This window comes from Phyllostomus discolor, chromosome 5 (assembly GCF_004126475.2).
Source record: "Phyllostomus discolor isolate MPI-MPIP mPhyDis1 chromosome 5, mPhyDis1.pri.v3, whole genome shotgun sequence".
Lineage (NCBI taxonomy): Eukaryota > Metazoa > Chordata > Mammalia > Chiroptera > Phyllostomidae > Phyllostomus > Phyllostomus discolor.
Genome location: NC_040907.2, coordinates 127191409 through 127213901, shown reverse-complemented (window position 1 = coordinate 127213901; position 22493 = coordinate 127191409). Strand labels below are relative to the sequence as shown.

At 44.1% G+C, this 22493-nt stretch overlaps 2 protein-coding genes across 2 annotated transcripts in view; both read left to right on the top strand.

The window, feature by feature from the left end:
- The window catches only part of SUPV3L1 (Suv3 like RNA helicase), a 34872-nt gene extending 27082 nt beyond the window's left edge, over window positions 1-7790 (top strand). Inside the window, exons 13-15 of the mRNA XM_028513190.2 lie at window positions 3710-3886; window positions 5911-6059; window positions 6883-7790. Of these exons, the coding sequence (XP_028368991.1) occupies window positions 3710-3886; window positions 5911-6059; window positions 6883-7315 (759 nt within the window). The 3' untranslated portion in view covers window positions 7316-7790. The remainder of the gene's footprint in view (window positions 1-3709; window positions 3887-5910; window positions 6060-6882) is intronic.
- An 8936-nt stretch (window positions 7791-16726) lies between these two features.
- The window catches only part of HKDC1 (hexokinase domain containing 1), a 44688-nt gene continuing 38921 nt past the window's right edge, over window positions 16727-22493 (top strand). The window contains exons 1-2 of the mRNA XM_028512449.2: window positions 16727-17215; window positions 21809-21971. Coding sequence (XP_028368250.1) covers window positions 17153-17215; window positions 21809-21971 — 226 coding nt within the window. The 5' untranslated portion in view covers window positions 16727-17152. The remainder of the gene's footprint in view (window positions 17216-21808; window positions 21972-22493) is intronic.

Below are 22493 nucleotides of genomic sequence, written 5' to 3'. Positions count from 1 at the left end.
TTGTTATAGCCTTTGTCTTAAAGTCTATTTGGTATAAGTGTTGCTACCCCAGGTTTTTTAGAAAATTACCTTAATGGGTTTTTTTAGCTTTTAAAGATTTTATTTATTTATTTTTAGAAAGGGGGAGGGAAGGAGAAAGAGAGGGAGAGACACATCAATATGTGGTTGCTTCTCATACACCCCCAACTGGGAACCAAGCCTGTAACCCAGGCATGTGCCCTGACTGGGAATCAAACTGGCAACCCTTTGCTTCGAAGTCCAGTGCTCAGTCAAGTGAGCCATGCCAGCTAGGGCCCCAGCTTTTTCTTTGTTTCCATTTTTATGAAATATCTTTTTCCATCTCTTTACTTTCAGTCTGTGTGTCTTTTGATCTGAAGTGAGTCTCTTGTGGACAGCACATATGTAAGGGTCTTGTTTTCTTACCATCTGGCCACCGTGTGTCTTTTGATTGGAACATGTAATCCATTGGCATTTAAAGTAATTGTTGATAGATATGTATTTATTGCCATTTTATTATTTGTATATTTTTCTTTACTCCTCCTCCTCCTCTTCTTCCTCTTTTTCCTTGTCTTTTCTTTCTTCTTCCTGACCCTTCATCATTTCTCATAGTCCTTGTTTGGTGGTGATGAACTCCTTTAGCTTTCTCTTGTCTGGGAAGCTCTTTACCTGTCTTGATTCTGAGTGTCCATCAATAGGTGACTGGTGCATGTATGCAATGAAATGTGACTCAACCATAAAAAGGAATGAAATCTTGCCATCTGCAACAACACGGATGGACCTAGAGGGTGATGTGCTGAGTGAATTAAGTCAGACAGAGAAAGACAAATGTCATAGGATTTCACTTGTATGTGGAGTCTAATGAACAAAATAAATGAGCAAGCAGAACAGAAACAGACTTACAGATACAGAGAACATTTTGGCGGTTGCCAGATGGGAGGGGGTTTTGGGGTGTGGGGGATAAAGAGAAAGGGATTAAGAAGTAGGAATTAAGCCCTGGCTGGCGTAGCTCAGTGGATTGAGTGCGGGCTGGGAACCAAAGTGTCCCAGGTTCGATTCCCAGCCAGGGTACATTCCTGGGTTGCAGGCCATAACCCCCAGCAACCGCACATTGATGTCTCTCTCTCTCTCTCTCTCTCTCTCCCTCTCTTCCCTCTCTAGAAATAAATAAATAAAATCTTTAAAAAAAAAAAAAAAGAAGTAGGAATTGGTAGTTACAGCCACAGGGATGTGCAGTGCAGTGTAGTGCATAGTTGGCAATGTCACAGCAACTGAATGCTGTCAGATGGGAACTAGATTTATTAGGGTGATCGCTTCACAAGTTACATAAATGTCTAATCACTGGGTTGAACACGTGAAACTAATACAATATTGGTTGTCAACTGTAATTGAAAAGTAAAAAATTGGAGCACTTGAGATGTTGCTTCCTTGCAGTCGTCATCAGTTTTGGCTGAAATAAAGTCATAAAAATTCTCAACTAAATAAAAAAATAAGAATTAAAAATAAAAACATAAATAAAAGGTTGATATTTCAGATAATTACTAGTTAACCTTGTGGCCATGAATGGATAGTCTGTTTCTGTGAAGTTGCTATTTGTGACATTTATGTTGAAAGTGAAAACTTTTGAAATCTTCTGGGACTTTTGTCTGAGTATTTTAGGCTGAGGAGGCAATGAATAAAGCAGACCTTCCTAGAAGTCTGTTAAGAGTGAAAAAGATGGCCTTTTGTACTTCCGGCCAACATGGAGGTGTAGGTAGATACGCTGTGCCTCCTCGTACAACTAAAAGGACAACAAATTTAAAAACAAAAAGCAACCATGACTGACAGAAAATTGAACTGTATGGAAGCCCAACAACCAAGGAGGTAAAGAAGAAACATCTGTCCAGACCAGTAGGAGGGGCGGAGACGGGCAGCCAGGTAGAGAGGACTTGAGGTAAGGTGGCAGCTGGCAGACCAGGCAAAGCAGCAGATTGCGGACCTGGTGGTTCCACATTCAAGTGTGGATATACCGGGAGGAACAACTAGGAAATGAGACAGACCACACAACCCAGAGTTTCAGTGCAGGGAAATAAAGCGTCAAACTTCTGATTGAAAACACCAGTAGGGGTTGAGGCAACAGTGGGAGAAACTCCCAGCCTCACAGGAGAGTTCATTGGAGAGACCCACAGGGTCCTAGAATGGACACAAACCCACCCACCCAGGAATCAGCACCAGAAGGGCCCAATTTGCTTGTGGGTAGTAGAGGAAGTGACTGAAATCTGGCAGAGAGCAGAGCAAGCACCATTGTTTTCCTCTCAGACCCCTCCCCTTCATACAGCATCACAAAGTGGGTTGCCCTACCCTGGTGAACACCTAAGGCTCCACCCCTTACTACGTAACAGGTATGCCTAGACAAAAAAAGAAAATGGCCCAAATGAAAGATCAGAGCTCCAGAAAAAATACAACTAAGCGATGAAGAGCCAGCCAACTTATCAGATTCACAGTTCAAAACACTGGTAATCAGGATGCTCACAGAATTGGTTAAATATGGTCACAGATTAGATGAAAAATGAAGTCTATGCTAAGTGAAATAAAGGAAAATGTACAGGGAACCAACAGTGATGGGAAGGAAACTGAGACTCAAATCAATGGTGTGTACCAGAAGGAAGAAAGAAACATTCAACCACAACAGAATGAAGAAACAAGAATTCAAAAAAATGAGGAGAGGCTTAGGAACCTCCAGGACACCTTTAAATGGTCCAACATCTGAATCATTGAGGTGCCAGAAGGAGAAGAAGACGACCAAGAAATTGAAAACTTACTTGAGCAAATAGTGAAGGAGAACTTCCCCCAATCTGGCGAAGGAAATAGACTTCCAGGAAGTTCAGGAAGCTCAAAAAGTCCCAAAGAAGTTGGACCCAAGGAGGAACACACCAAGGAACACATAATTACCCAAGATTAAAGATTAGTAGAGAATCTTAAAAGCAGCAGGAGAAAAGGAGTCACTTAACCTACAAAGGAATTCCCATCAGACTGTCAGCTGGTTTCTCTAAAGAAACCTTGCAGGCAAGAAAGGGCTGGAAAGAAGTATTCCAAGTCATGAAAGACAAGGACCTACATCCAAGATTGCTGTATCCAGCAAAGCTTTCCCTTAGAATGGAAGGGCAGATAAAATGCTTCTCAGATAAGGTCAAGTTAAAGGAGTTCATTATCACCAACCCCTTATTATATGAAATGTTAAAGGAACTTACCTAAGAAAAAGAAGATAAAAAACACGTATAGTAAAATGACAAGAAACTCACAGTTATTAACAACCACACCTAAAACAAAAAAGCAAACTAAGCAAACAACTAGAACAGGAACAGAAACACGGAAATGGAGATCACATGGAGAGTTAGCAGCAGGGGAGTGGGGAGAGAGAGAGAGCGGAAAAAGGTACAGAGAATAAGTAGCATAAATGGTAGGTAGAAAATAGACAGAAGGAAGTTAAGAATAGTATAGGAAATGTGGAAGCCAAAGAACTTATATATATGACCCATGGACATGAACTAAAGGGGGGAGGGGGTGCGCAGGGCAGAGGGGAATAAAGGGGGGGGGATGGGACAACTGTAATAGCATAATCAGTAAAATATATATTTTTTAAAAAGATGGCCTTTTATGGATTTGAGTACATTATTCATGTCCAACTAGGCAGTCCAATAATTTAATCTATCTTCCCCCTCCCCGCCCCCAGGATATTTTTGTAGACTTTTCACAAGTCGATGGGCATTATTTTGTCTGCAATATGGATGACTTTAAATTTTCTGCAGAGTTGATCCAGCATATCCCATTAAGTCTCCGAGTGAGGTATGTGTTCTGCACAGCCCCTATCAACAAGAAGCAGCCTTTTGTCTGCTCTTCATTGTTACAGGTAAGCCTTTATCTTGAGCATAATTTGAGTTGTTTCAGGTTGAGGTATTTTTTCCCAAACAGTATTTTGTTACTCAAAATAAAACAATTGGGGAATATCCTTTAATATGAGATACTATGTAAGAACTTGAATAGAAAGTGATTCCCTTTTTTGTACAAGTGATTTTTGGGGGGAAGGAGAACCCTTGCTTTGTATTTGGACTTATATGGTAGCTTTTGTGAAGAAGCTAAAACAAAAATACAGTTTTTTTCGAGGGAGTGGGGAGGTCCTTGACTAATGCTACACTTTTTCCTTAGTGTTGTGTTGAGTTGTATTTTTGGAAGGGAGGGCAACTAGGGGTTTAGTAGTGGCAATAGTATTTGGTTTTCTTAACCATAAGGCACTGAGCCAGGGATTGCTGTCTTGTATGAGTTTGGTGTCAGGGTTCCAGTCCCTTTTCTTTTTCTAACAAAGGTAGTTGATTCTTTTTTTTAATCCTCATCCGAGGATATGTTTATTGATCTTAGAGAGCGAGAGAGAAATGTCTGTGTGAGAGAGGAGCATCCATTGGTTGCTTCCCATACACACCCTGACCAGGGATTGAACCCACAAGCTTTTGGTGCGCAGGACAATGCTCCAACCACCTGGCCAGGGTCTGGTCCCTTTTCTTTTGACTCATTTGAGTAGGGATACAAATAGCTGACTTCTGAGGAGCACAGGATTCACCAGAACAAGGCCCCGGGAAGGGAAGGGGAAGCTGTGTCCTCTCACCTCTCTGTACCCTTGCTGTCCCCGTTGCTCTGCTTGGAGCGCCCTCACCCCCACCCCAGACCCAGGGGCCCCTCTTTGAATCGCTTTCTGACTGTGGTTGTCTTTTTGCTGCCTTGTCTTACATAGACCTTAGTGTTCTGTATGTTAGCTCAGTTTTTTTCCACTCTGTTTCTAAGTTTATTTTAAAATTACATAAATAATAGATAAATACTTTCTCTGCAGAAAATTAAAACATTACAGATAGGATAAGTTGGGCTACCCGAGTTTAGTGCTGAGACATAACTGTTACCAGTATGTGTGTGTATCCTTGAAGACCTTTTTGGTTGCATTTGCCTACCTGGATGTACCGGTTCATGTAGAAATTTTAGTTTTGTTGTGTGGGTGTGTTTTTCCATAAATGCTATGATGATTTACTCTGCACCTTGCCACTTTCTTTTTCCCTTACTAAGTCTTAGAGGTCTTCCATGTCTAGGTATTTATCTAGAAAATACGTTTCTCACACATGCTCCCCCTTGCAGAAGCACACCCATACCTTTTCCTTCCCCTCTCCTCCCTTCTCAGTCGTGCATCTCTTAAACTGTAAGGCTCCCCACTAGAGGCACAACCAGGGAAGCCATGGGCAGCTAAGCCCCTGAACCTGTCTCCAAGGTCCCCTTTGTTGCGTCTTCTATCCTAAGCCCTTCCTTGTTTCACTCTTCCCAGCTGTAATAAACATACTCTCAAAAAATATATATTTATATATGTGTGTGTATATATGTTTCTTAGAACTGGCATTTGTTAGAGAGTGAGCTGGCATAAAGTTGAAGTTAATGGAACAAAGTCTCAGGTGCTGCACACTGACCTGGATGGAACTTGAGCCTTGACCCCCTTATGCCAGTCTTCGAATTATTCTGATGAAGCGGAAGCATCTTACTAAGGATTAAGGACAGTTTAACAGTTGCTTATGTGTTCTGTTTCAAGATTAGAATGTGAAATCTAGAGATTTTTCCCTGCTCTCTGTTACTATGGAACTTTGAAGGAGCTCAATCCCGTTGATGGCCTCTGAGGCCAGTGGCTTTGTAAAAAGAAGGAAGTCATTCCCCCACCTTTAAAAAATTTACCTTTATAAAATATTAAATGTTTTTTAAAATACAGAAAAGTACAAAGAAGGAAAGAAACAAGCCTGCCTATCAAAACAGAATCACAGTTAACATTTTGTTGTACTTTCTTTTTTAAATCACAGACCTGAGTAAATTTTGATTCTTTTACTGAGCTCTTTTTTCTGTTTCTCTCAGTTTGCCAGGCAGTATAGCAGGAATGAGCCCTTGACTTTTGCGTGGTTACGCCGATACATTAAATGGCCATTACTTCCACCTAAGAATATTAAAGACCTCATGGATCTGGAAGCTGTGCATGATGTCTTGGATCTTTACCTGTGGCTAAGGTATCAAATTTTTCCTCTATGAGCTCTCATTTTTCTAAGTAATAGAGCAAATCACAGGTTTTATGAATGGTAGTTTGCTCTTTTTAATTAAACACATATTTGGAAGGTGTTCTATATTATGTTTATCGTCCATAAAGGCGGTTGAACCCGGTTTATCCCCATTTAAAAATGACTTAAAGCGTTCGTATTGACTCCAGTGAAGACAGGTAGGTGAGAGAGAAGGTCCGTTAGACCCTTGATACTCTAAAGGCGGTCTAAGGACCAAAAGCATTGCTGTCACCTGGAAGCTTGGTAGAAGTAGAGAATATCAGACTTACTCAAATTCTGTATTTTAATAAGATCCCCGGGTGATTAACTTACATATTAACATTTGAGAGGTGCAATTCAAATCCTCAGTTAATGTCATTGATAGGGTCTGCAACTTTAAGAGCAAGCCTATTAACAAAACCATTTTTACCATAGGCTAGTTGATATAAACAAGAGTTAAGTTCCTACGGCAGCTCATCAGTGTTATAATGGAACAATGTTAGACAAAGTGGTGTTATTTGAGGACCTGCTGTACTGCTCTAGATCAGTGATTCTCAGTTGGCAGGCGTGTCCCACTGAGGGGAGCTTATTGGAGTCACTTAGGGTAGGAGTGATGACCCATCCTCAAAATGATATATTGCTTAGGTGTATTGGGGCAGAAATAAAAGTTTAGCAAAGACATTGGGCACATTTTGCAAAAACAAAACATTCGCAATGAACCAATGTCAAGATGTACTTCTGTCATTGAGATTAACTGTGATAAGAGCTGTTGCTATAATATATGTCTTTTTCCCAGCTATCGGTTTATAGATATGTTTCCAGATGCCAGCCTTGTTCGAGACCTCCAGAAAGAGCTAGATGGCATTATCCAGGATGGTGTACACAACATCACCAAACTGATTAAAATTTCAGAGACACAAAAGCTGTTGAACTTGGAGAACTTGTCAGCAGAGAGCCGTTCTCGTTTGCAAGGACCATTAAAGAGCCAAGCAAGAAGGACACGCATGGCCAAAACTTCAGGGAGTAGAGCTGCCGAGCCGTCCGGCCCCGGTGCAGCAGAGAATTCCCTGGCATCCAGACTGGTGCAGCAAGGACTCCTCACTGCAGACATGCTGAAGCAGCTGGAGAAAGAGTGGCTGACGCACCGGACTGAGCGTGACAAAGAAAGAACAGAATCGGGGGCTTACTCAAAAGGGTCAAGAAGAAAGAAGGGACCTGATTCAGATTAGTGTTACTTTATTTTTATTTTTCAAATAAAACTCTATTTTAAAATCCTTTTTTTCCCCTAACCTGCATTTACTGCTTTATAGTATTGTGGCTATCTCTAACTGTTTTTTTGTTTGTTTGTTTTTGCGCAGAAAAATGAACTCTTAAAGATGAGTAAACTGGGTTTGTTTCTACATTTTAAAATATGGAATGTCTGAAGATTTTATTTAAAGGTTTATATAGTGGCCACTTGTAGTACAGCTCTAAGACAATGCACTGTAAGGAACTGTGTGTGGTAATAAAAATCAGTTTGGTGAGTTGTGTGACAAAAAATTGCTGTCTGTTGTACCCACATACCAGAATGCTGTTCTAGGTGCTGGAAATATGCAGTAAGCCAGACGTATTATATGGAGCTTTTGATATGGAGACACAGAGAAATAAGTCAAATAAATGGTGTCAGAAATGTGAGGGTAGAGATTGTTGTCTGTCTAGTTCACTGCTGTGTGTTCACTGCCTGGATTATAGGATAAGCACAGTCTTTGTTAAATGAATGGGTGTGATTTCGGAGATAACTGCTAGGCTAAAGTAGAATAAGGGAAGGGAATGACAAGTGGTAGCGGTGGGCTATTTTAGATAGAGTGGGTGGTCTTCCCATGCATGGAAAGGTCTATCTGATGCATGGTGGCCTCTACCCGTCCAACAAAGTTTTCGGCCCTGCTTAGAGATACAACTACAAGGAGTTTAAGGGCATAGGCTTTGGAGCTGGACAGACCTGTGTTTGGCTTCTCGCATCACTACTAGCGCAGTGCCCTGTGCTCTCTGGGGATTGGTCTCTGCATCTTTAGATGAACAGTAGTGCCTACTTAGAGTTGATCAGGGGGTTAGATGGGATGGGTGCTGTTTAGCACAGCACCTGATAGACAGGAAGTGTTCTGCAAATGAACTTGAAGGTTTGATTCTGGGCTGTGGATTGACCTCTGAAGTCATTCTAAGAACTGCACTGATTTCTTGAGCGACTGCTAAACAGGTTGACTTCAGACTAGGGATTAAACTGATTTAGTTGAGATTGGGTCAAGGAACAGCCAGTTTGCCAAGCTAGTCATCTCTTTTTGTCTTTTTCTTTGGTAGTTTTGAGTTCAGATGTTTCATTTAATTGAGATAGTAATCTTGATTCTTCTAACCTTTGCCTTTGTGGCAATAAAGGCTGAACAGGTGACACTGGCTACATGTCTCCCTTGTTTGTGGGTAAGCAGTAGTGCAGTGCCCACAAGGGCACATTTCATTAGATACTCTTCATTGGACTACTTTGGCTTCTAGAATTAGCCTTCCCCTGTGACTTACACCAAAGCAGGCCCAGTGCGTTTTTGTCCAGATGGTCTCAAGAAATACCCATGAATGAACAGGATAATGGATTTGGTCTCATTGTATTTAAGTGATGAGGCACATTATTTACAGGGTTAATTCTCCCACTTTCTCTGTTTTGGGGGCCAGTGTTGGCAAGTCATAGAGGACACTTAAACAGGACACTTGCAATCTTCGCCAAGTCAAATGTTAGTGAGGTCTCAGATCAGAGGGATGGAGGTGGGGGATGCTGTAAAGCAAGGGCTACTTGAACACTGAAATACGTAGAGTATGAATAGCGATGGTTCACGTTTTACCTTTCCTTTTGTCGGGGAGGGAGGGAGAGCTCTGGTTTGACGGAAGAAGAGACCACAGAAAGATGAGGTCGGATGAGACAAAATGAAAAACACAGTTGGAGTGGCTCTGCAGAGTGCTTGCAAGGTCACTCTGAAAACAACCTGGTCTTCTCTGCAGCAGGCCTGACCTGTCATTAACTCTGAGGGCTGGGCTAGCTGAGTCCCAGGCATGTTCCACTAAGGTCCTGTTCTCAGCCCTTTAAAACAGAACTCTCTTTCTCTTGCAGTTTTCTAACAGGGTTTGAAGCCCTCTTTGGATTGTTGTGGATTCAGCTGAACCTCAACTTGGGGCATGGACTGAGACCTGGGTGCTGGCCTCAATTCCATAGGTACAGGTCTGGGTGATTGAATGAGATGTGGTTAGTATGTAACTGGTTAGGAATAATAACCAATGACTAAAACAGGGTTTTGTACATTTAATTTGTGGACAAGTATAATTCTACAAAATGAAATTTGGTCTTTTGAAAAAGGCCTATTGTGAATCACAAACATGCAACACTATCTTCACAAATCACCAGAGTCTCTCACGGCTCAGACCTGGGCGTCTGTAATTCAATGCAGTCATTCTTTGTCCAACTCGAAACAAACTTATTGGAATGTAATGAAAAGCTGTGGTTTGCTAAAGCACAAGCAAATGATAAATGAAACAGGCTATTTTACTTTTCTATTTCAAAGCTGTAAGATATATAAACTTGAACAGAGATAGCAGTATTTATAAACATGCTCCTGAGTTGTCACTATTACCTAAAAGCCTGTCCCTTAATGGTGCACACAGAGATGATAAGCAATAGCTGCCTTTATGGGCAAAAAAATGCCAAAGAAGAAGAAAAAAGTAGGGTTGAGCTTTGAAGACCGACTTTATGATGCTACTTTTGGCATATTTTGGTAGAGGAGGTCAATTTGAACTTGGCCCTTTAAGGCTACACTCTAAGAATCTATCCACAGATTCAATATAATGTGTCCCTTACCCACTCCACACCCGTGAAAAGCCCCTGGTGCTTATGGAGGCTTGGGAAGGGCTTGTAGCCCAGGACTGCTTTGAGCCCCTTTGACATGCCTGTGACCTGCAGGGAGCTAGATCAGTCCTCGCCGGAACACATTTTTCCCAGGCACCTGTCATCAAGTTGAAATAATTTTTTTACAAAAATTCCTTAAGTAATTCAAAATGTTCATAAATCATCTTATATTCTTATTAACAGCTACATTTTCATTTTCTTACATGTTTATCACTCACTGTAACCCTTTCAAAATTGGTAAGTGAATGGGTGTTGATCACATTCTATCTACAGAATTTCCTCTGCATGTAAGTATTCGAAGTAATGCATAATATAAATCCAAAACAAAGCTCACTTTTAAGTGAGAACTCTCCCTTGACCCACACTTCTGCACATTAATTTATCTCTATATACATAAGCCAAATAAGCTTGTCATTTTTCAAAAATTGATTTTTGTGAAAGGAATATATGCACCTCTGTAAAAACCAGAGACAAGCACTTCCAACTCTTATCTACTTTTTCTAGTATTTACCTCATCAACTGTATAATATGCATCTCCTGTTATCTCCTGAGTCACCACTGTAAGGCTTTAGCTACTGGTTTCCTGTTATACCAGGTTAGGATTTAGCCTTAAATCACCCCTTTTCTGCACTTCCCTTTTGATATAGCTATTAATTCCTTTTTGTTAAATCAGTATTTAGACATTATACCTGTGACTTTTATACTACTTTCTAGGCAATTTCTGTAACTTTCTCTTCCAACTAGTGAAATTTTTGTTTATCATGGTTTGAATTTCATAGACTTTATTATTGTTACTTGGTTGTTCCTTTCTTCATTTGGAAAATAAGAGGAGTAACAATAAGCAGTGCAGTGTCTACATCAGAAAAGAGATTCAGGAACACCTTTGTAAAGAAAGAGTCATAGAATTTGGAAGACTAAAAGGGGGCGTGGCACTGAGGGAGCGAGAAGGTATGGATTTAGTTGCTGCTGGTGAGACTGTTGGCATTCTAACAGCTGCCAGTCCTCAGTTCTTGGTAAAGTGGGTGCTGTGAGCCGTTGGAAGAGTCTCTCCCTTGACGGGATGGAATAAAAACCTCTCATGACTTGATCTCTGAAATTCTGCACAGTAATTTAATTTTATTACCACCTGGTTCATGTATTACGACTTTTTGCTTAGTTACAGTATAAATTGACATTAATGATTTTCAGCTGAATTATCATTTCTGCCTCCTGTTACTTAATTTTTAGTAATATCAGAACTCATGTATTTTCACATATTCTTTTAACTCTAAGTCTTGTCTTGATCTTTAAATTTTTTAGTTTATCTTGCTTGTTTTCCTAGGCTAATGCTCTTCTTCCCTTACCAACTCAACACGTAATATCTTGTATCGTTATAACAGACAACCCCAGTATAGTATTTCTTATTACCTGCTGAACTTAAACTGCTCAAAACTGGTCAGTTTCTGTAAAATGGGTTTTTGTTTGTTTGGTTTTTGTTTGTTTAAGCATTTCCTTTCTGGCACTACAAGATACTTAAAGGTCATCTTGTATGTGTACCGTGTCCCAGCTCTAGAGTCGGCCATTTCTCCAGCAGCACCCCTCCCCCCTTTTTTTTGAAGAGTGATGTTAGACACCAAGGTCTGGGCACCAGGTGTGCTTACTGCTACTGGGTGTCATTGCCTCTAGGATTTCTCAGCTGACAGCAAGGAAATGTATATATGCGAATGTATTAACCTATGTGTGTGCGTATATATATAGCTGCAAATATATATTTATAATACATGTATATATACATCTCTGTATTAAGCTAAACACAAGTTTATACTGATGTTCTCAACTCTGATCCACTAACGTGGATCATTCTAGCCTTGCCCCTTGCTTGTGTATAACTTCCCACTGAAACAGTGAAAACCCTCCCCCCCACCACCCCCACTCCATTCACTGAACTGCTCAGCTCCAGTATACATGCGCAGTGGTTGCAGGTCTGTAAAGCCACACCCCTGGGGAAAACAGTGTTATCAACCAGGGTGCTGTGCTTCACATGGTTCCTTCTGCCTTGAGTCTTGCTGACTCTGCTCATGTCCAAGATTATCAGGTCAGCATCTTCTCATCCTCTTCAGTGAGGCTATTTCATACAATACAGTCAGGTTCCTTTGTCGGTCTGTGTTACATCCCTGATCTCCTAAATAATGTGTTTTAAATTCACATACATTAAAGTTCATCGTTCATCTGTAAAGTTCTGTGGGTTTTGACAAATGTATTGTGCCATGTATTCATTGTTACAGCATCACACAGAATAGTTTCCCTGCCCTAAACTCCCCTGTGCTTCTCATACTCAGCCTTCCCCCCTTCCCCAAACCCCTGGCAACCGCTGCTCTATTTACAGTTTCTGTAATTTTGCCTTTTTTCATGTCTGGTGTTTAAATTTTCCTGAGGCCATTTAGTTTCACCAGAGGAAAAATGGACCCCCTAGCTCCGCCCAGTGAGGGAGGGAGGACAGGCATGTGTACAGATAGGTGTGTGCTGGTAGAAACCAGACAGGAGGAAGAGTGGTTTTGGGGACTCGGTGTTCAGCTTGAAGTTTTCACTTTGTGGCTCTATTTACAGCCTTGCGCCTCACTCCCACTTCCTGTGGTGCCTAATAGTCCCAAGTCCAGAGGCTGTCCGGTTCAGTCTCTCCGGAGAATAAACACACGGTCTCTTTCCTGTGTGTAGAGGTGGGGGGTGTTGGTGGTCACTCATTGCTATAGGTGGGGGGGCACACCTGGGGCCTAACTACTTTTTTATTTAGACTTTTTAACCAATCTCCTGTTTTCAGCTCTGTTGCCTTCTGCTCTTTGGAGGCACCTGGGCCTTCAATTCCTGAGCCTTCCAGAGTTACAGATACCATTGCTCATTCTCAGCGGGATCACTCTCTGCAGGCACTTGGGTTTCAGCGTTTCCTCTGCTTGACCATTGCTTCTCTCTTTTCTGTCTTCCAAAATTATGTTAAGATCTCTGATCTGTCACTGTTGACTTTCTCTTTGTCTTGGTGAGTTTATGCCTCCTTTAACTAATTTGCTTTTAGAAGTTTGCTGTTTTGTGCAATTGTTAATTATAATCACTCTGAGAATTTTTAAAAGCCACATGTCCTTGTATGACTTGCCTTTCCTTGATATGTATTTTGCCAGTACAGCTCTTAATGTGCAATACAGTTGAGATAAGGAAAATAATTACGTGCAATTGATTTCCGCATGAGTATTTTCTGTCTTCTCTTGGGTCAGGAGTAGACCTATAAAAAATGATCAGTACCATTCTTTTGAAACTTGCTGAGGTTAACATTTCTGCTTCATTTGTGGTTCCTCCCATGGAGACACCATGGGGACTGTCACTCCTGGCAGGATTTGGATGTTTCTACACTGACTTCTTTTATGGAAGTGTGTGTTCTGACGCTGTCTTTCTCATCTTTTGCAGTGAGTGGAATACCAGCAGGCCATACTGATTCACATTAGGGACCACTTAACTTTGGACTTGTCATTACAAAGAATATGGGACAGAATTGAAGCTCTATTTTCTTTAGTAACAGGAAGAGAATATTTATAAAAGTCCTACCTGTGTATAATTCCAGTAAGTGGAACTGGTACCTTTTAATGGTTCATGGTTGTGTTTTACTGAGCACACTGAAAGGGCTGCATGCATTTTCTTATCCTAAGGGACCAAATGGAATGAGTTGAGAGCTTGTTTGGAGGTTCTAGCAAGGGAGCACAGCTACTCGCCTACCCTTGACTGAAGGCCAGCCCTCTCCTCTAGTTGGGAAGGTCGTCATGTTTGACAGAGGGTGCAGCTTTGGGAGGGACGCACATGGATTGCTAAGGGAGGAAGGGGACACCCGTCTAGCCAGCCAGATCACCCTCACATCCTGGAATGAGTTGAAATAGCAGTTTTAGTAAGGGGTCCCTAGCCAGGGGAAGGTTTAAAGAGATGCTTTTAGCATGCCCATGGTGGACCACACACCTTCCTTTATGTGACCTCATTTATTACTCATTCTCAGCGATCACTGAGGTAGCTATGAACCCTTTGCAGATACGAACTTGGAGACTTCTTCCTCAGCGAGGGCGGAGCCACAGTGGGAGCCCAGGGCCCGTGCACTTGCTGCTGTGCACCGACTTTGGGCTGGATGTCCCAGCTTAGGCCGATGTTTCCCTAGTGCTTTGCTTCCAGGTCGGTGAGAGCCAGTGTAGCACGGTGATTGCGCATGGACTCTGGAGCTATACCACCCATGTAGAAATACCGATTCCACCAGGTACTGGTTGGGCTCTGTGTGTTAGTCTCTCCACCTGTAAGATGGAGAGGATGATAGTGGGAACTAATATTGTAGAACACCTAGTGGGCACTATACAAGTGCTTACTAAGTAGACAAATGGTATTGGACTTCTAGTTTTTTCACCGTGCTCACTACTTAAAGGAAAGCAAGTATTGTGTTTTCTTTAGGCCTTGCCGAAGGGAGAGCTGTGTGGACACAGATGTGCGTAGAGGTGAGAGCATTTCCCTTCCTACGTGGAAGATTTGGGGCAGATGGGTAAAACACTTGAACTGAAATGTCACTGGGCAGTGCCATCCATCAAGCAGTTCTTCTTGAGCAAAATCTAAGATATGCTTACACCTTGATGTCCTTGAACAGCTACATAGAGCTTTAAAACAGGTGAAAAATTACAAGGGTTAGACTGAAATAATCAGACAAAAAATGGTGAAATAATTGAGTTACTTTTGTCCTTATTCTATAAAGTGAGGTGGTTGAGCGAGATGACTCCAAACGTGTGCGATCTTCATAATCATAAGCTTCCTGACTTAGTAGGCCAGTTCAGACCTGTGTAAGGCAGATGCTGATCTGCTTAGAGAAAAAAAGCAGAATGATGGAACAGATGGAAATTCTCTGGTGTTTTTTGCCTCATGAAGATTCCCAAGGCTGCCTTTCTGTGCCATTGCAGAACCTCTGGCTGTGGCCGCTGGCCATAGCGACCTGTACCTCTGTGCTGAACCAGTCAGCAGCAGCTGGCGCCGTCCTGCTCCACAGAGGCTACCGTCTAAATGGTGGAATTAAGGAAGTACCATTCTCGGTATGTTTTTCTCAGCCTGCCTAGGCTCCAGCACTGAGCGCCTGTCTCAGAATACCAGTAATTCCACATATTTGGGAACCAGAGAGTTGCAACAAGTGAAGGTTGACCTTTGTCTGCTCTTACAGTAGACAAGGAAAAGGAACTAAAAGGGTTCATAGTCTGAGGGTTAAACAGATGGAAAAGGGTTGGGTTTCTCAGTCTGGGAGACACCGACTAATATTTATTTCTCAGATACCAACCTGGAAAAGTATCTAGAGTAATTTTAATCATCACCACAGACGTGAGCTAGACTTCCAGTGGCTCGTCCCCATAGTGGGTGGGGAAAGAGCACTGGTTGGAGAATCAGTGGCATTTCGAGAGCTGTTGCAGGTTCTCTCACCAGGCGATTAGTTGTAATTGTTCTGATTACTGAGATTATGCAGTAGAAAAGCAAACAAAGTTGAGGCTGCCCAGCTGATCAGGAAAACATGTTTCTTCTCTTCCCTTCCATTCGAAGAGTTGTGGTGGTGTAGGAGCGGGTCAGAGGTGCCCAGCTGGTTTTCGTTAACCGCTGATCAGTTGCTAATTTTAGGAAGCATTTTATTAGTATTTGGGAAGTGTGGTCAAGAATTTCTTCATTGGCCTTTTTCCTCCACTGGGAAGACTCTGTCAAAGTGATATGTCTGTACTTAGTTTTCTGAGTAGTTGGAATTCTTGATAATAACCCAGCAGGGTGCTGCTGCTGCTTGGTTATCAATTGAGCATTTATTTTCAAGAGAAAGAACAGAGGCGACATTATGTACAGGGTCTGGCAGAAGTAAGGCTGCTTGTTGGTAGGGTAATAACATGGATGTGATAATTTATAGATTTAGTTTGAACATTTCACCTAAAATGTCATCATACCGTGTGCTCAGTGTAGTCTTGTTATGTTACAGATTTACATGCTGATGATTTTGTAAGAAAACGGGCGTTGTTTGTGCCGGACCTGCATTAGTTAAGAGCTGAGATCTGGTGTTGAACTCCTGGGTCTGAGTCCTCATTGTGCCCTTTCCCAGCTTTGAGATTCTCAGTGAGTCACTTAGTCTTTCTGGGCCTCAGTCTTCTCATCTGAGGAAGCAGGGCTAGTAAGTGCTCCATCCAAGTTAGCTGCTGTTACCACCGTTGTTACTGTTACTGATTTTGTCACCGGACCGATGGTGGGGGAAGAGTGCAGGGTGTGTTATGCCCACACAGCCGCCCCTGCCAGCGTCTTTCTCCCAGCGAGTTTGAGTGAGAGAACCGGGTGGGAACGACAGATGACTCGGTGGCATGAGATGTTTCCCATCTGTAACTTCAATTTTTCTCTCCCGCAGCAGTTTCCCAGTGAATATTGGTGATTTCAACTCATTCTTTCTCTTGCATATTTTTTTTTCTGGGTCACTACCTTCAAAATTAAGATTTTCTGCCCTACCATTGTGAATAGGTAAACCTTAATTGATTATTTTCTACTACCATGGACTATTAGTTGAGAGATCTCATCTATCCTACGTGGAGGAATCTGTTCCACACTCTTGAACTCCCCCTGACCCAGGGCAACATTTGGTCTTCATTAAGATGGTGCTGCAGCAGAGCGGGGCGTCATTTGGCTACACTGCTGAGTTGAGGAGAGAAGGGTTCAGGAGGAAAGCCCAAGAGTGGATATTTGCAGGGCAGCCGAGCTGCTTGAAAGTTGGTATTGTTTAACACCCAACTTCTCAGAAGATTTTCCTTGGCTGAGTGGGCTTGGTGGAGCCCTGGCTTGACAATGTTGCTTAGCAACGAGATTTTGAGACACCAGGCTGGGAGAGTCCAGCACTGGATCCCCTACCTCCCCTTCACCAGCCCTCAGCTGCCATCCTGAGCTTCCTATTAGACTATTGAGTGTGCTGGAGGGAGGGATCAGTGAGGGGGCGAAGTTTAATCATTGAACTGAGCAGCCTGGAAGTATTTAACCTGTAGCACCGAGTTCCCCAGAGGCCTCCAGCCTGAATTGGAAGTGGGCAGTACCCTGGAGACGGGAATAAACACTGCACAGATATCTCTGACTGACTGAGGAGAAACCAAACTTGGGAAAAATGTTTGCGGTGCACTTGATGGCATTTTACTTCAGCAAGCTGAAGGAGGATCAGATTAAGAAGGTAAGGAAGGACTCAGGAAGCTGAGCAATGTCTGGTTCATTTTTCATTGACAAACGCCTACATCCACAGGGATTTAAGAGAGCTGATTACAAAATATACAGGTGCCCTGGCCAGGTTCAGTTGGTTAGAACAGTGTCCCACTATGCCAGGGGTGTGGGCTTAATCTCTGGCCAGGGCGCACACAGGAAGCAACCAATAAATGCATAAATAAGTGCAACAATAAATTGACGTTTCCCTCTCTCTAACCCCCTTTCTTTCCCCCTTTCTCTCTCTAAAAATCAATAAATAAAAATTTTAAAACACACACACAGGGCTGCACTGGACCAGTAAAAGCTCAGAGGGGAGAGAGGAAGTAAATCTTACACAGGCTGGGCGCTACACACTGTCCTGAGCCCTGAGTTTCACTCAGAACTTCTGGCAGATAGCAGGTGGGAAGGGGGTGAGGAGAAGTCTTTGGAAACTGGGTACACTGAGTGATGTGGGGAATGTTTGAGGGGAAAGGGTAAAAGGAAAGGAGAGTCATTTTGAAAGAAATGTTGAGGACTTGTAATTTACATGATTTTGCATGTGCTTGAAAATATAAATACGGCACTGAGAGGGACGTGAGTTCTAATGTGCGGTAATTGAAACACTTCTCTGTATGTGCTGTTTGCTGTTAAAGGTGGACGTTATTTCGCCACTTCGTCCAAGAAAGCTGCCTGCCAGATTCACTGCAGGGTGGCTGTTTCAGAGTAGCCAAGGCTCCGCCAAGGCCTGTGGGCACTCTCCTGGCCAGCTGGAGCAGACTCAGCCTGCCACTGGAGCCCCTCTAGCCACGCAGCTCCAGGCAGTTGTCCCAGCCGGTAGGCTTGGCCAAGGTCACCCAGGTGTCTAAGGTGGTACTGGGGGAGTAAACCGGCGTTGCTGCCTCTTGCTCCCATGTCTTGATGCCTCTAGACAGAGAGAGGAAGCATGGTCTCACAGCTCTCGTGTTTGGTGGGATAAACTCTCACCAAATCCTATTCATTAGAGTTGGGTTGGAGGTTATAGCAAATCTTGAAGTATTATAAATCCATCAGATGTAACCTGTCTTAATTTTCATTTGTTGACTAGATTCACGAAGTCCTTGACTGGCTTCCTCAGGAGCTGGAAAAGTGCTCTACAACACTGCTTAAGGCTCGCTTTCTGGTGTTAGTTGCTCAGTAAGAGTGACACCTACACGGTGTCTCTCCAGCCTCGAGACCTGTGCTTCTGCAAATCAGTTTCCTCTCCTTGGGCCTCTGTGCTGGCTAATCCTTTGTTACATCCTAGAACCAGGCAGATGTGTTTGTCCACCAGCCCAGGTGCAGGCTCTGGAGGCCCCTTGCCTGGAAATGCAGCCGTCATGGATCTGTGCCAGGCTTTTTCGGTGGCAGGGCCAGCCTTTGTCAGGGTCTGCTGTTGACCATTCCTCTCCTCGTGGCAGGCAAGAAAGCTTGTGAGAGTGAGCGGTGTAAGGATAGTCAGGAACACTTTGTAGCCACCTCGAGCAAGGGGCTCCACGGGTACCTGGAGCGGCCGGGAGGCTGATTTATGGGCTGCTGGGGTGAGTCACAGGATCTGAGAACTTGCCTATTCACTCCAGGTGGTGAAAACACACCTGTTCAGAAGGCACAGGTGTGTCCTCCCTCTTGGGCCAGTCCCTCCTCCGGTCCGTGCTTCCTGCCTCTAGAATTGCCAAGATCCTGAGCCGAGCTTGCCTGCTAGGGTTATTGTTCAGGCCCTGGGACTATTTTTAAAAATTATCTATACCAGTATTAAAACAAAAACAAAGTAAACCATAAAGGTGGGAAGGAAAGAAGAAAGCAAGGAAGAGAGGGAGGGAAGAAAGAAACTACCCTGACAACTTCCCTTCCAGTTCAATATATTGATAGTATTTGACCTATGGGTAACATTGGGCTGGAACTGGCCACTGACCTGTGGATTGTTCACTCGTAAGAGAAGGACTAGTGAGGTTTTCACAGTGTCCTTTTACGGTTTAGAAAGTCAACATTACGAGAAGTGGAAATGTTACCTTTAATCCCACCCCCTCACAGCCCGGTCAGATCTGCCGTCCGGTCTTCTCACGGTGTGTGTGTTTACAGTTACCTGAGACGTGCAATCCCGAACCTGTGCCCTTCACTTATTGTTACTTTGTAACCACTTATGTACATCTCTCCATTTCTTTATAACTACTTTAACATCTTCCTAATATTCCATCAAGTTGGGTATGCCATAACTTAACTTTTCCCTTTTGTTGCACCGGCTACTTTCAAAACTATTTTTTCTTAACAGTTAAAAATTGCTATCATAAATATTGGTATATGTTTAATGTTGGCCACCTTTGGGCTTATTGCCTAAGGATGGCTTCCCAGAAGTGACGCCACTAGGTCAGAGTTGAGTGTTTTTATGGCTTGATTCACAATATGGGACCTTTGGATTACTCGAGCGCTGAAGTCCCTTGCAGCTCCCACACTTGCCATTCTGTAAGCTCTGCGCTTACATTTTGCTCTTCCTACATTAAATGTGCTGCTTGCTGGCTCTTTTGTTTATAAGACATCCCAGGTGCAGTTTGTGAGTCACTCTGAAAGTGGGCTTGGTGTCTGCGACTCAAGCACCCGCGTTGGTGCCTACGACATGTGTGTGCCCAATTACATGGGCCCAGGAATCACCTATTTGGGTTTCAACTATAAGGTTTCCCCCAGTGTGTGTTCCGTCCTTCCCTTCTAGCTCTGTACCAGGTGTTTGTGGAAGGTACAAAGAATAAATAAGAAACTGTTTCTAAGTTGACATCCTTTCTGTCCTAACTCGAATTACTGAAATAGCAGGAGCAGTAACCCGAAGTCCCGAATAACTTTAACTGCAGCTCGCAACTGATGTGGACAGGCTCAAAACCATTACACACAGGAGGGGTGACACTCTGCAGATGCCCAGGGAAGTTCTCCAGGGCTGAGTGAAAATGAGCGACAGGCACAGGGGCTCTGTGTGAGGGGCCCTAAGTGACGAAGGGGGCAATCTTCATTCTCGTGTAGTGCCTCTCACCCTTCCCAAGCCCCAATTACTTGGGTCACGTCCCTTTTGTTGGTTTTCTCTGTGTGCATGACAATGCCAACCAATTAGTCATAAACAGACTCAGGGTGACAGGAAGTCCTTAATGAAACATGACCTGGTTCCAGCCTAGCTTCTCAAACATGCTGAAAGCCCAATTGTCCTGTTTTGTTAATGGCTTTCTAATGGTTTTCTGGCCTCTCTTCGGCCCCCAAGTTCCTGGAGCCGTGGGCTCTTTCACTGGCTTGGGTGTCCGTGTTGGCCCGACGGAGCCGGGATGCCTACCCTCTGGGCCTGGCCGATGGTTGGGCACCTGTCCTGTAATGAAGGTCATGTGGCCCCTGCACTTTTGGTTTAATTTGTCTCTTGGGCTTGTGGGTCCTGCACAGAATTGTGAAGCAAAACCAGGCCACATGGCAAGGACTCAGGAGACTGCATTGTAGTACCAGCACTGCCACTCACTGACAGCTCTCCGAGTGCTGCTCAGTGGCCTGAACCTTGGAGCCCTTATCTCTCAATTAGGGGCAATCATGTTGCCTTACGTGGCTACCTCAAAAGGACGTCACGGATTTCAGGTGGGGGGACATACATGAGAGCACTCGTAGTCTGCAGTGCATGTTCTTAGCCTTTGATAAAAGTGTGGGAGACGATTCATCCAGAAACATGCTGGGGTCAAGTCTTGTGACCTGGATGGATAGGTCACTCAGCACAAAGCAGCACCTATGCCACTGGGCTGGCAATACCTGGCACCTCTGCCACTGTCCCTTTTCCTGCCCCAGGCAGTAACCCATCCCAGTGAGCCCTGGGAATCCGGGCCACCCCCACTGAATGATTAGCATGGGGGAGGAAGCTGTTCTTCCATTCTTGGTGTGACATTATGACCTTCAAGTGGACTGAGGAGAGCCCTAGTGATTTTTATAACTTTCCTACGTCTGGGGTCCTGTGACCCAGTTTCCTGGTTACTTGAGTGGCATCTATTCATTTCCAAATAGCAATTGGGGCTGGCTTTAGGAGTTAAACTTCATTCTAATTAGAATAACCTCAATTAAAAACAAAATGGAGATGTAAAAGATTGGAGTTTAGAGATTGTGGTTAGAAACTGATTTTGCTTTCAGCTTCCTAGCAGCCCACAAACAAAGGGAAACGTGATCGGATATATATTGTCATCATTGGATGAAAGAAAGCGTCTGTGTTTGGGAGTTCAAGGTTCCAGCTGTAGCTAGTCTTCTCTGGTGGAGAGGCGAGGGGATGATGGCGAGGGCTCTGAACTGGGGTTTAGAAACCCTGGCTCTTTCTCAGTTTTTGCCCCTCTACTGTCTTGTCAGAAAAATGGGGGATCATTTCTTCCTCAAATCTTGCCTGTTGGAGGAATAAATCCCACTTCTTTGATTCCACTCTGTCCTCCCAGCCCCCACCTGGCCCCCCAGCTTGATGAGGGGTCAGGCAAGGAACCTTCAGGAATCCGCATCGCACAGCCATTCCCGTGCAGCTTCAGCACGGAGCAGGCATGTACCGCAGGCAACCCCGGTCCCCCTGGTGTGTTTCCAGGTGGACAGGTTCCTGTACCACATGCGGCTCTCCGATGAGACCCTTTTGGACATCATGACCCGGTTCCAGACTGAAATGCAGAGGGGCCTGGGGAAGGACAGCAACCCCACGGCCTCAGTAAAGATGCTGCCCACCTTCGTCAAGGCCATTCCAGACGGCTCCGGTGAGTGGGGCTGGGGGCTGCCCAGGGCTTTCCCCAGGGTCGGGGTCACAGGGCTCCAACCAGGCTCCAGGAGCAGCTTTGGGGCTCTTGAAGGGGCAGGGATTGATATCTGAGGGCCTCTCAGGGGCCTTTGATTAGATTGGTCAGGTTCTGGGCCCCTTTGGTACAAGGCCTGGGTCAAAGCAGTTTGGCTCTGCAGTTTGAGACGCCCCTGGGAACTGGGGTGAGAAAGACCTGTTTCCTTGCTGGCGGGTGGGTGTGTAGGGTGGGGAGTGCACCACCCTGGGGGAAGCTTTGGAGAGAGGCAGTCCCGCTTTGAAGCCTTGCCCGGCTCCCGATACTGCTCCAAGGGCACTGAGGGCACTGTGGTCCTTGGCGGGTCATCCAGCAGTTGGGAGGAAGCACCTGAGTCATGGGGTGTGTGTGTGGGGAGGCACCTGGGCAAAGTCCTGGCTTCCTGTGTGGCGGCAGCTCCTCCTGCAGAGGTGTGTCGGTGGAAGCATCAGAAAGTGGCCTTTGATG